Genomic DNA, 13,039 nt, shown 5'->3' on the forward strand with positions numbered 1-13,039 from the left:
ATTGTCACATATGTATACTATCAGATATTAATATATACTTTCAACATATTGCACCACAGTAGCCAGAACTATAATTATAATATTACTTTCATTAATGTTGTTGTAAGCTACTGTCATTACCATCTGTCCTGCATCTCTCTCTCTCTCTCTCTCTCTCTCTCTCTCTCTCTCTCTCTCTGTCTCATTGTGTCATACGGTTTACTGTTAATTTATTATGTTGATCTGTTCTGTACGACATCTATTGCACGTCTGTCCGTCCTGGAAGAGGGATCCCTCCTCAGTTGCTCTTCCTGAGGTTTCTACCGGTTTTTTTCCCCGTTAAAGGGTTTTTTCTGGGGAGTTTTTCCTGATCAGCTGTGAGGGTCATAAGGACAGAGGGATGTCGTATGCTGTAAAGCCCTGTGAGGCAAATTGTGATTTGTGATATTGGGCTTTATAAATAAAATTGATTGATTTATTGATTGGTCTGCCCAAGGTTTGGGGCAGGGAAGGTTTCTGATTGGATAGGGGGCGGGGCAGATGTTACGTGTTTACATTTACCAGAAGAAAACACTGTAGTCCTCGCTCCAGATAACAAGATGCTTGACGACGCCGTTCTTAGTGCCTTTTTCGGGCTTGTTTTGCTTATATTCTTGAAGCAGCAATACGACAACAACCTTGTTCTGCTAATGCTTTGTCTGTTGATGAGGAGAAGGGAGGTAGAAGACCGTGCTGTGGCGCATGGAAACCGGTGAGTGCAACGAGTCCGACTGCTCTATCTCAGCCCGTTGTTATGCGTGCTATATATGTCATCGCGCCAGAAGGGCAAGGAAACAAGCACGCGCAGAAAGACCGGAATGAACTTAAAGAGGAATGAGTGTATACATGCACACAAAATTCTTTCATTCGGAATGACAAACGGAATAAACCATCCCTTTTAATCGGATTTAATTTTCAATCGGAATGACCATTTTTCAATCGCAATGACAGTTTACATGACCACTTTTACTCGGAATGGCCTTTCATTCCGAATGAAAGTGGAATTAAACTGTCCATGTAAACGTACTGACTGTCAGAAGAACTTTGGATATTATAGATCAAGTACAACATAAAAAACAAAGCACTATATTAGTAAGCATAGACGCTGAAAAAGCATTCGACTGTGTAAATTGGAGATTCTTATATCAAGTGTTAGAACGGTTTGGATTTAACAGTAAATCAGTACAATGCATAAAGACACTATATCAACTGTTCACCACGAGAATTAAGATAAATGGAAACTTGACTGACAAAAATAAATTTACAGAGATCAACCAGACAGGGATGTTGCCTGTCACCCACCGTATTCGCTCTTTTCGTAGAACCACTGGCACAAGCAGTTCGTCAGAATACAGAACTTGAGGGAGCTATAGTAAACGGAACAGAACATAAAATAGGACTTTATGCTGACGACGTCATCACTTTCTTAGAGCAACCAACAAAATCACTCCCTGTACTGATGAAAGTTTTAGAAACCCATAGACATCTCTCGGGATATAAAATTAATATTTCAAAAACACAGATACTATCACTTAACTACACTCCACCAAGAGAGATACAGGAATCATATAATCTTAATTGGAGTTTAAAGAAAATTAAATATCTGGGGGTCACCATCACTAAAGGATTATCAAAATTATACAAAGAAAACTATGACAAAATAACACAAGAGATACAAAAAGACATTCAAAGATGGTCCACTCTACCGCTAGATCTTAGCTCGAGAATTGAAATAATTAAAATTAATGTACTATCTAAGCTTCTCTATGTCTTCCACTCTTTACCTATAGAGGTCCCTCAAACCCAATTATGATATCAAGATTTGTTTGGGCAGGCAAGAAGCCCAGAGTTAGGTATAAGACTCTTCAGCTGCCAAAGGACAGAGGGGGAATGGGTCTCTCAAAACTGAAAGAATACTTCTATGAGGCCCAGCTTAGAAATTTGATATGCTGGTGTAAACCAGATTACACGGCTAAGTGGAAAGAAATGGAAAAAGAGTTCAGAAGATACCCAATTCAGAATGTTATTGGAGATAAATAAGTATACAATAAAATAAAAAAAAAAACAACTGGATTCAATTACATTGTTTACTTTGGAATTATGGTTTAGAATCGTTAAAAGTTATGGAATAAAGAAGGATAATAATCTGTTAAAATGGGTTGCATTTGATAGCAACTTTCAGCCGGCCGCATACGACAAGGGTTTCAAACAGTGGGAGACTAAGGGAATTACAGCATGGTGTACTCTAGAGAAAGATGGGGAGCTGGAGAGTTTCCAAAATATGAGAGACAAATATGATCTGGGTAAACACGAATTCTTTAGGTGCTTACAAATAAGAGATTACTACAGGAAGGAAATCAAGATGGATCCCTCCATGGAGGTGAATGGTGTGATTCAAATTATAATCAATATGTATAAGGATACAAAAATCAGAATAATATCTTCACTTTACCAAAAATTGACAATAAACAAAAACTCAACTAATTATATAAAAGAAAAATGGGAATCGGAGCTCAACATAAAAATCTCAGACAAAGATTGGCAAAATATGTGGAAAACGCATCAAACATCCACCAATTCGCCGATATGGAGGGAGTTTTCCTGGAAAAATTTGATCAGATTTTTTATCACACCCAAGGTCAAGAGTAAATATTTGAATGTGAACCTACCATGTTGGAGAGAATGTGGAATATTATATACAGATCATGTACACATATTCTGGAAATACCATAAGGTACAGCTGTTTTGGAAAATTGTACATGTAACTTTGCAAGAGATACTAAGATAGGACATTCTTATGAGCTGTATGGTACTCTATGTGTAATTTCACAGAAGTGTACATGCAGGGGATAGGTACCTGGTTAAAATATTGTTAATAGCTGGCAAAAAGGCTATAACAAGGAAATGGTGTAAAGTAGATCTGCCGACCTGGGAACAATGGGTAGAGATAATAGAGGAAATCTATACAATTAAATGGAAGGGTTAGAGATAATTAAATGGAAAAACTGACACATCGTTTGAGATTGCAAGAAACACAGCTGGAAGACAAGTGGCTGAAATGGACATTTTTCATTACATTAGCAACAGACAATTGAAAGGACAACTGATATAAAGGACGAAACTGTGAGAATGGATGGACAAAAAAAGAATGTAGCTCCCAACAGGACATTACTCTTTCTTTTATATTCTTTGTGTGTCTTTAATGGCACGTGTGCTGTGTTTGTTGATGTATGTGTAAAATGAGGAAAATCAATTAAAATTAAAGTGAAAAAAAAGAAAGAAAAAGGAAATGACATCACATACCAGCGCAGTGTTCATTAGACGGCCATTTTAGATTTAGTCCTGAGATGAAGGTCAGGGATAGTTTATTAAAATTTGTTTTTATTACGTTTGTTTTTATGAAGATGAACAACAAACAAACATCCATCATCATCATCACCACCATCACCGACACACTGATTACTGTAAACATTCCTTTAGTGCAACAAGATTTTATGGCTTCATCTTCAAACATGACGTTACAGCCTGCAGGCAAACAGCAGGGCCAAAAATAAACCACAGCCCCAAACTGAAGAAATAAAACAAAAACAAGTCCTCAGCACATTTAAATTCATTCATTGATGTTTCCGTGCAGTGACAGAAAGTCATTGTTGATGTTTCACAATAATCTGCACTATAAATAAAACAACAACAACAAATAGACATCACATGACTCCAGCGAGGGTTTTTACCCAGAATGCATCATGACTCTGCTCACATTCAAACTCACAGCATCCAATCAGCTCTTTGGACGGTTCACCTGAAGACACCTGAACAGGTGTCTGTTTCTAAAACTGCCGACATCCACTGCTGCTTCCTGGTTTATATTAAAGTTTATTATCATCATTATTATTATTAGAAACAAACAGGTTTTTTTTACATGATTATTAATCATCAGAGTTTATAAACAAACAGACAGACAAACAAACAAACAAACAAACAAACAAACAGAGTTCAGCTGCAAATATTAACTGATCAAATTATAAATGATTTCAATCTGAACACCAAAATCATATAATGGTCACATGACTCAACTTTACTGGTCATACTGGTCTGTTAATGGTCATACTGGTCTGTTAATGGTCATACTGGGCTGTTAATGGTCATACTGGGCAGTTAATGGTCATACTGGGCAGTTAATGGTCATACTGGGCAGTTAATGGTCACACTGGGGAGTTAATGGTCATACTGGGCTGTTAATTGTCATACTGGGCAGTTAATGGTCACACTGGGCTGTTAATGGTCATACTGGGCAGTTAATGGTCATACTGGTCTGTTAATGGTCATGCTGGGCAGTTAATGGTCACACTGGGCTGTCAGTGGTCATACTGGGCTGTTAATGGTCACACTGGGCTATTAATGGTCATACTGGTCTGTTTAAAGGGACAGTCCCACAGTTTAGGTGCAGCTGAATCATCAGAAGTGGACAGGAAGTAGTTGTACCAACAGGAAGTGGCTGTGCCGACAGGTAGTGGCTGTGCTGACAGGAAGTAGCGGTATTAACAGGAAGTGACCTCATTGTTTGTTGCTCAGTTTGAGGAAGCGCTGTGACTTCTGTCTCGCCATGCGGTGCTGCTGCTGTGCCACCTGAGCGTCGGATATGGCCGTGTGCAGCTTCTGTGGGTAACCATGGTAACCAGATGAGGGAGTGGCCACATAAACCGAAACATGAAGGTAACACACACACACACACACACACATACACACACACACAGAGTCTGGGCTGGGATTTACTCCACATGGGTCTCACCTCTGATGTCACAAGCAAACATGGAGGTGACCACCAGATGATGATCATCATCATCACCACCATCACCATCATCACCACCATCACCACCACCATCATCATCACCATCATCATCATCATCATCATCATCACCATCATCACCGTCATCATCATCACCATCATCATCACCACACACTACAGCCACAGATCTTAGCTAGCAAGCTTTTTAATTATAACCTCAATAGCTCCACTATTGCTTAGGTCACTGATTACCTCACAGGTAGGCCTCAGTATGTGAGGCTTCATGGCAGCAGATCAGAAACTGTTACTACAAGCACTGGGGCACCACAGGGTGCAGTTTTATCTCCGTTTTTATTTACGCTGTACACATCTGACTGCAGGCACAGCACTAATTCTTGTCATTTACAGAAGTTTTCTGATGACTCTGCCCTAGTTGGCTATATTTTTAATAATGACAATGTAGCCTATCAAAAAGAAGTGGACAGTTTTGTCAGTTGATGTGAGGAAACCCACCTTATTCTTAATGTAGACAAGACAAAGGAGCTTATCATTGATATGAGAAGGAAAAAACCTGAAGCAACTCCTATTTTGATTAAAGGACAGTCTGTAGAGATTGTATTCTCATATAAATATCTGGGTGTGCATGTGGACTGTAAACTGGACTGGAAGATGAACTCTAACTCTATTTTTAAGAAGGCCCAGTCCAGATTATTTTTCTTGAGGAAACTCAGATTATTTGACATCAGCAGATCTCTTCTAAATGTTTTTTATAATGGTATTTTAGCAAGTGTCCTCTTTTATGTCGTTGTTTGTTGGGGTGGCAGCCTAACAGGAACAGGATCAACAAACTTATTAGAAAGGCGGAATCTGTTATTGGTATGAGCTCTGCTTCTCTGGAGGTCATAACAGAGCAGAGGACTAGGAGGAAGCTTAGAGCTATCTTGTCTCAGGATGATCACCCCCTGCATAGCACTTTTGTTAGAAGTGGCAGAAGTAAGCGGCTTCTTTTGCCCAGATGCTCCACAGAAAGATTGAGGAAGTCCTTTGTTCCTGCAGCAACCAGGCTTTTTAATTTGGATTGCTGATGTCATTTCTTGCTGCTATACTAGTCCTTGAACATTGCACTTTAAACTTTAAATTGTAGCTACACTCCCTTGCTGTCATGTTTTGCTGTTATACTTTTCCTTGTACATTGCACTTTAAATTGCAGCGACACTTTCTTGCTGTTATAACTTGCTGCTATATTTGCTTGTACATTGCACTTTAAATTGCAGCTATACTCTCTTGCTGTTATAACCTGCTGCTATACTCGTCCTTGTGCATTGTACTTTTAAATTGCATTTGTACACTTTTTATTCTTTTTAATCTTTATTTATTTATTTTTTTTTCTGGTCATTTTGCTATTGTTGTATTGGACCACTGCACTCCTAGGTGACGCTGTTGTATATGTATATTTTGTCTGTGTCTTGTTGTTGTACTGTATGTTGGCCATGGTGGCAATCCAGTTTCCCCCTTGGGGATTATTAAAGTTAATCCAATCCAATCCAATCCAAAAAACCATCATCATCATCATCATCATCATTGTTATTATATTACCTGTGCAGTCTTTGGGTCTCTCAGCTGAACGTTCCTCACAGAGTCCTGACCATCTTTCTTTGGTAACTTCAGTTTCTGCTGCTCCTGAAAGACAGACAGGTCAGTCAGTCAGATGGATGGACGGTCGGACGGACAGACAGACAGACAGACAGACAGACACACAAACACACAGACACACAGACAGACAGCAAGTACCTTGCAGTAGATCTTCAGCTCAGATCCCGTCACAGATGCAGGACGATAAAAGTTCTCAAACAAACATTCCCACTCTCTGTTAAAGTGTCCAACGAAGTCGATCTCTTTCACACACAGGACCCTCCTACACAACAACAACAACAAACAACAAACAACAACAAGAAATGCAAAAAAATTATACTATATGACAACAACAACCCTCCTACACAACAACAATAATAATAATAATACACTACACACATGGGTGGAGGTGGTGTGTGGGGTCCCTTTACCAGTGTCCTGGGAGTCTGAGGGTTCAGTATCTCAGCTGTTCTTCTAGACAGAGCTCAGATGTTGGACCTGAATCTGCTGGAGCCACTCTCCCAGTCTGGGGGTCACAGCCTCCAGTGTTCCCAGTGCTCCCACTGCTCCCAGTGCCCCCAGTGCCCTAGTGCTCCCATTACCACCTTTACTCCCTTTACTCCCCACTTCTTTTCTAGCTCCTCTTCCAGCCCTTGGTATTTTTCCTTCTTCCTGATGATGCTGTCATCCATCACCACTGTCTTCCTCTGTTGTTTCTCCGGTTGGTTGGCAGTAAGAACTGTTCTGATTGGTTCTTATGTCGGTCCAAAGGTTCATTAGTAAACACACAAACTGCCAACAGCTCCAAAGAGCCCTGCCCCCACCAGCAGTGCCATGATGTCACTTCTGGGAGGAAACCTCCACCAATCGGCACAACTCAGGCACTTTCCTGTTCCTCCACCAATAACCAGGCACAAACACAGGTGGTCGACAGACTCAAGCTAACGCATCGTGGACAGATAAAAGCAACAACAGTCTTCATCATGGGACAGAGGACAACTGATCACAGAAGAGATGTGACAGTGTTTAAAGTCTGCCCTTCACCACGTGTGAAAGTGTATTATCCATGCTGCAACCATCAATTGATCTCACGTAAGGGTAAATAAATGACACTGTAATATAAAAAGTGTTGCCATAATAATTTTACCTCCATCAAAAATTATATCATAAATGAGGCTGTGCCTTTTACAGAACATCTGCTCATGTATTTGAAGCCTAGTCTACACAAACACGGGTATTTTTAAAAGCAGCGCTTTAAAACTAAATTTCCGTCCAGCCGAGTGTTTTGGCACCGTTTCAGGAAAAATCCCCGTCCTGATACGCCTGAAGCATATCACATTAAAAAATAACTTACATGTGCATCCCGTTATAAAGGGAAACGTGGTCGCTGCTCACCGATAACACATTTGATACTGAAACATTTGTAACAGCATGTGTTCATCTCTCTTCATTGCAGTTCAATGCCAGTTTGTGAGGCACCTGTAGCAGCAGCATATCCACGTTTCATTGCTGAGTGTGTGTGTGTGTGTGTGTGTGTGTTTGTGTATGTGCGTTTGTGTGTGCCGGTATTTGGACAGGATGACACTGCCTGAGAGGACATCAAGTGGACTGAAGTTTGTCCTTATAAAATGATTAACATGAACCAAATAGCTATGCGGACGGTGATGCCTTTGGTTCAGTTGAGTGAGCGCAACGATACGCTGTAACGCAGCCATAATCTCGTCAAGCAGAGGCAACGCGCTTGACTGCCTTTATAGCTGGTGCCGCCCGCGTGATTAGTTTCCAGCTGGCCTCATTAGACTTCAATTTGATCAATTAGTCAAGTATCTGTCAGATATTCAGTATATAGTGGGAGGTTACAGCCTGTAGCCTTGTCAGAAAAAACATACCCTCAGTTAGTTAGCTCCATTAAATAAATGAATGAATGAATAAATAAATAAACCCATATATTCATAATATTCAGTATTCATTATTATTTTTCATGAAGTTAATTTTAAACTAAGGATGTAATGTGTGTAAGGAGTCTAGATGTGAACTATACTGCAACTGTCCATTTAAAAAGCATAATTTTGGCCTAATAAAGCTCAAACCGTGACAGGATGAACGGAGTGCATCACTAAGGGACAGCTTACAAGTGGTTCAGACTGCCCTTCTTAAGATCTACCTTTCAGAAGATAGATCTTCACTAAGTGAAGTTCGTACCTGTTGGTGACGATGATGTTGGTCTTTCGGTGTCCAGGATACTGACAGTGATCTCTGAACACTTCACCTTCCAGCTGTTTGATATCTGAGCGCTGAAACACAAACACACACTCCTGATTTTATTTTACAATCTCTGGTATCGTTCAAACTCGATCCGTGGTGGAACCACACAGATTGAGTTTGAGTCTTAGAACACAGGTAGAGAAGTTTCAATCATGGCTCCGCCCCCATTTTACTGAGCGACTGGTTGTACAGTTAATACAGAGACATTATCCCATCACGTCCATCCTGTCTGTCTTTATCTGTCTCTCTCTAACTTCCTGTCTTATCTCGTCTTGTCTTCTTCACCAGTTCGACATACACAGTAACCATCTTCATCAGCGTTTAATCTACTAATTCATTCATTCATTTAAAAACTGGTAACAGTGACTCAAAGAACCTCGATAAGTCCCAACAGAGATCGTTGATCAGTACAAATAAACAGTAACACGTGTGATGTCAACAGAAGACGTTGGAGATAAATAAATAAACTAGGGTGACGAACGTCTCACTTTCAGAGTGAAATGATTCATTTATCCGTTCTATGAGACAAGTGACAGACTTCAGAATCATCTGTAAAAGATACTTCCTCTGTGGATCGTCCGACTCAACATTAACTGAATGTCACTGATTCAACGATTCCAGAGGTTGAGCGCTCAACACAGCGGCTGTTCTTTGTTATTTAGATCAGGACTCCGTAATGATGATCGACTGAAGTCACATGAAAAACACCAATGTTCTGAATCATCGGTTCTATTGGACCGAGCCGAGTTCTGTTCGAACGATACCTTATTCAACCGTCAATCTTTCAGTAGACAGAAAAGTTTGTTCTACTGAACATTCCTGATACTGAAGAATAAAAACAGGTTACAGAGGAAACATGAAGGTTAAGTTTTATTGAACACAAACGTTACAGACGTTGTCTCATACACACACACACACACACACACACACAGACAGAGGTAAAGCTCAACAGAAGCAGAGTCAGAGGTCGCAAGTCATGCTGAGACACCAACGATCAGTTCAGTCTGAATTATACAAAGACTTCAACACAGACAGAAATATTAAATATCATATGTTCATGTACACATTCAGAATGAATTCAGAGGAGATGCTACAGTCTGTTAAAAAATATACCAAAGATCTACTGAAGAGAAAACATGTCACATATTTCTAATAAAATAATTGCCATTGCTTCTTCTTTTAAATGTAAATAAATTAATAATGAAAGGTTTTCACCAAAAAAAAAAGTTTTACAAACTGTTGTTTATAAATGGCTATAAAGAGAAACTACTTCAGGATTTCAGAGATAAAAAGCAGAAGTGTTTATTCTACTAAAAAAATTAAAACTGAGAGCTGAGCGTCAAAATGTTGAAGATACGAGAGAAGATATTAATTTAAACATGCAAAGACTCCTGAATGATCTCAGCACTTTAATGTTCACACATTATTGTAGAAAGAACAATATTCAGAGATTCAAGTCTAATGAACCATTTTTATAGATTCCAATATAATGAAGGATATTTACAGATTCAAATATAATTGAGAAAATTTACAGATTCAAATATAATAAAGGATATTTATAGATGAATGTAGAAAGAAAAATGCTTACATAAGGAGAAAATAAATCACTAAACACATCTGAGACAAAATGAATCAAGTTTAAAGTCTTTAAAAGCACTTAATGTTAAAGCTGATCCATCCAAACCCTGTTTATTCCTCCTCAGGCTGCATGTGACACAAACACAGGAAGAAGAAGGAGGAGGAGAAAGAGAAGAAGAAGAAGGAGGAGGAGAAAGAGAAGAAGAAGAAGAAGAAGAAGAAGAAGAAGAAGAAGAAGAAGAAGAAGGAGGAGGAGAAGGAGGAGGAGGAGAAGAAGAAGAAGAACAAGAAGAAGAACAAGAAGGAGGAGGAGAAGAAGAAGAAACTGGTTAGAGGCAGGATTAAGCAGAAAAAACAAAGATGGACACTCAGACTCACCTTTAGATTTTTATCATGACTACAGCACACACCAACTATTGTACCTGACTACTGTATCCGACTACTGTAGCTGACTACTATACCCAGACCTGACTACTGTATCCAACTACTGTAGCTGACTAGTATACCCAGACCTGACTACTGTATCCAACTACTGTAGCTGACTACTATACCCAGACCTGACTACTGTACTAAGCTACTGTACCCAGCTACTGTACCTGACTACTGTAGCTGACTACTATACCCAGACCTGACTATTGTACTAAGCTACTGTACCCACCTACTGTACCCGACTACTCTAGCTGACTACTATACCCAGACCTGACTACTGTATCCAACTACTGTAGCTGACTACTATACCCAGACCTGACTACTGTATCCAACTACTGTAGCTGACTACTATACCCAGACCTGACTACTGTACTAAGCTACTGTACCCAGCTACTGTACCTGACTACTGTAGCTGACTACTATACCCAGACCTAACTACTGTACTAAGCTACTGTACCCAGCTACTGTACCCGAACCTAACTACTGTACCCGGCTACTGTACCTGACTACTATACCCAGACCTGACTACTGTATCCAACTACTGTACCTGACTTCTATACCCAGACCTGACTACTGTACCCAACTACTGTAGCTGACTACTATACCCAGACCTGACTATTGTACTAAGCTACTGTACCCAGCTACTGTACCCGACTACTGTAGCTGACTACTATACCCAGACCTGACTACTGTACCCAGACCTAACTACTGTACCCGACTACTGTACCTGACTACTATACCCAGACCTGACAACTGCATCCAACTACTGTAGCTGACTACTATACCCAGACCTGACTACTGTACTAAGCTACTGTACCCACCTACTGTACCCGACTACTCTAGCTGACTACTATACCCAGACCTGACTACCATACCAAGACCTAACTACTGTGCCGACTACTGTACCTGACTACTATACCCAGACCTGACTGCTATACCCAACTACTGTACCTGACTACTATACCCAGACCTGACTACTGTACCCAGCTACTGTACCTGACTACTGTACCCGACTACTGTAGCCGACTACTGTACCTGACTACTGTACCCAGACCTGACTGCTATACCCAACTACTGTACCTGACTACTATACCCAGACCTGACTACTGTACCCAGCTACTGTACCTGACTACTATACCCAGACCTGACTGCTATACCCAACTACTGTACCTGACTACTATACCCAGACCTGACTACTGTACCCAGCTACTGTACCTGACTACTGTACCCGACTACTGTAGCCGACTACTATACCCAGACCTGACTACTGTACCCAGACCTAACTACTGTACCCGACTACTGTACCTGACTACTATACCCAGACCTGACTACTGTACCCAGCTACTGTACCTGACTACTGTACCTGACTACTGTAGCTGACTACTATACCCAGACCTGACTACTGTACCCGACTACTGTATCTGACTACTGTACCCGACTACTGTACCTGACTACTATACCCAGACCTGACTACTGTACCCGACTACTGTACCCAGCTACTGTACCTGACTACTGTACCCGACTAATGCACTTGACTACTGTACCCAGCTACTGCACCTCACTACTGTACCTGATAGTGTTGCACAGTATACTGGTACCAACGGTAGACCGCGGTACTTAAACACCACGGTGCATATGATACCATAATGTTGGAGTACCGTAGTACTACGGTATCTCACAGTACCACTACTGTGGGATAAGTTCAAAGTCCAATCGCAAGAGGGTGAGTGTCCATGCGCCGTCCAATAACGGCGCGCGCTGGCCAATAACGGCGCGCACTGGCCACCTGGCACTCAATATGCTGCTGCAGTGGTTTGTTTCCAGTGACATTTCAGGTATTAGCTGAGCTATTGAGTATCTTTAAGCAGTGAAAGTTATTATTTTTTTCTTTTTACTTGTAGGCTAGATTTGTTTATATATGCTACAGTGATTTGTTTTCCACAGAGCTCTACGGTGCGAGCATTTTACTCGCATTTGCGACTAAAAATAGTTTTGTGCAAGCAAAAGAAGTCTTTCAGGAGCACGCTGTGCGAGTACAGATTTCAACCAGCAGCAGAAACGAAAGGCGAATCCTGCCGGTTGTGGGTTGAACAGGGGTCACAGACAGGAATACGGCGGAGTGCTATGGCCATCGCAAGATAACGGCTTACCAGCGACCGAGGAGCCAGGCTCCAGGTCCAATAATTTCCTCTTGGAAATTGTGTCATAAGTACCTGGACAACCGAGCCATGGCGGCACACAGGTATGTGATGTGTCAGAGGAGAGACAAGTTGTTCACATTTCTCTCTTTGTGGCAGGTAACGGTCCACAAACCTCACCGCACTTTAGGGA

The 13,039-nt window shown here is 40.8% G+C and overlaps 1 protein-coding gene across 8 annotated transcripts in view; it reads right to left on the reverse strand.

Annotated features, from left to right (window-relative positions):
* Positions 1-3,379: 3,379 nt before the first annotated feature.
* Positions 3,380-13,039, reverse strand: part of vps13c (vacuolar protein sorting 13 homolog C) — a 126,343-nt gene continuing 116,683 nt past the window's right edge. For 5 of the 8 annotated variants that reach the window (XM_078172938.1, XM_078172930.1, XM_078172936.1 and 2 more), the window contains 4 exons: positions 8,639-8,730; positions 6,596-6,719; positions 6,401-6,484; positions 3,380-4,674 (listed from right to left, as the gene is read on the reverse strand). In XM_078172938.1, coding sequence (XP_078029064.1) covers positions 4,573-4,674; positions 6,401-6,484; positions 6,596-6,719; positions 8,639-8,730 — 402 coding nt within the window. In that variant the 3' untranslated portion in view covers positions 3,380-4,572. The remainder of the gene's footprint in view (positions 4,675-6,400; positions 6,485-6,595; positions 6,720-8,638; positions 8,731-13,039) is intronic. The other 3 variants (XM_078172939.1, XM_078172940.1, XM_078172942.1) reach the window with 1 other exon arrangement.

This window comes from Epinephelus lanceolatus, chromosome 2 (assembly GCF_041903045.1).
Source record: "Epinephelus lanceolatus isolate andai-2023 chromosome 2, ASM4190304v1, whole genome shotgun sequence".
Classification (NCBI taxonomy): Eukaryota; Metazoa; Chordata; class Actinopteri; order Perciformes; family Serranidae; genus Epinephelus; species Epinephelus lanceolatus.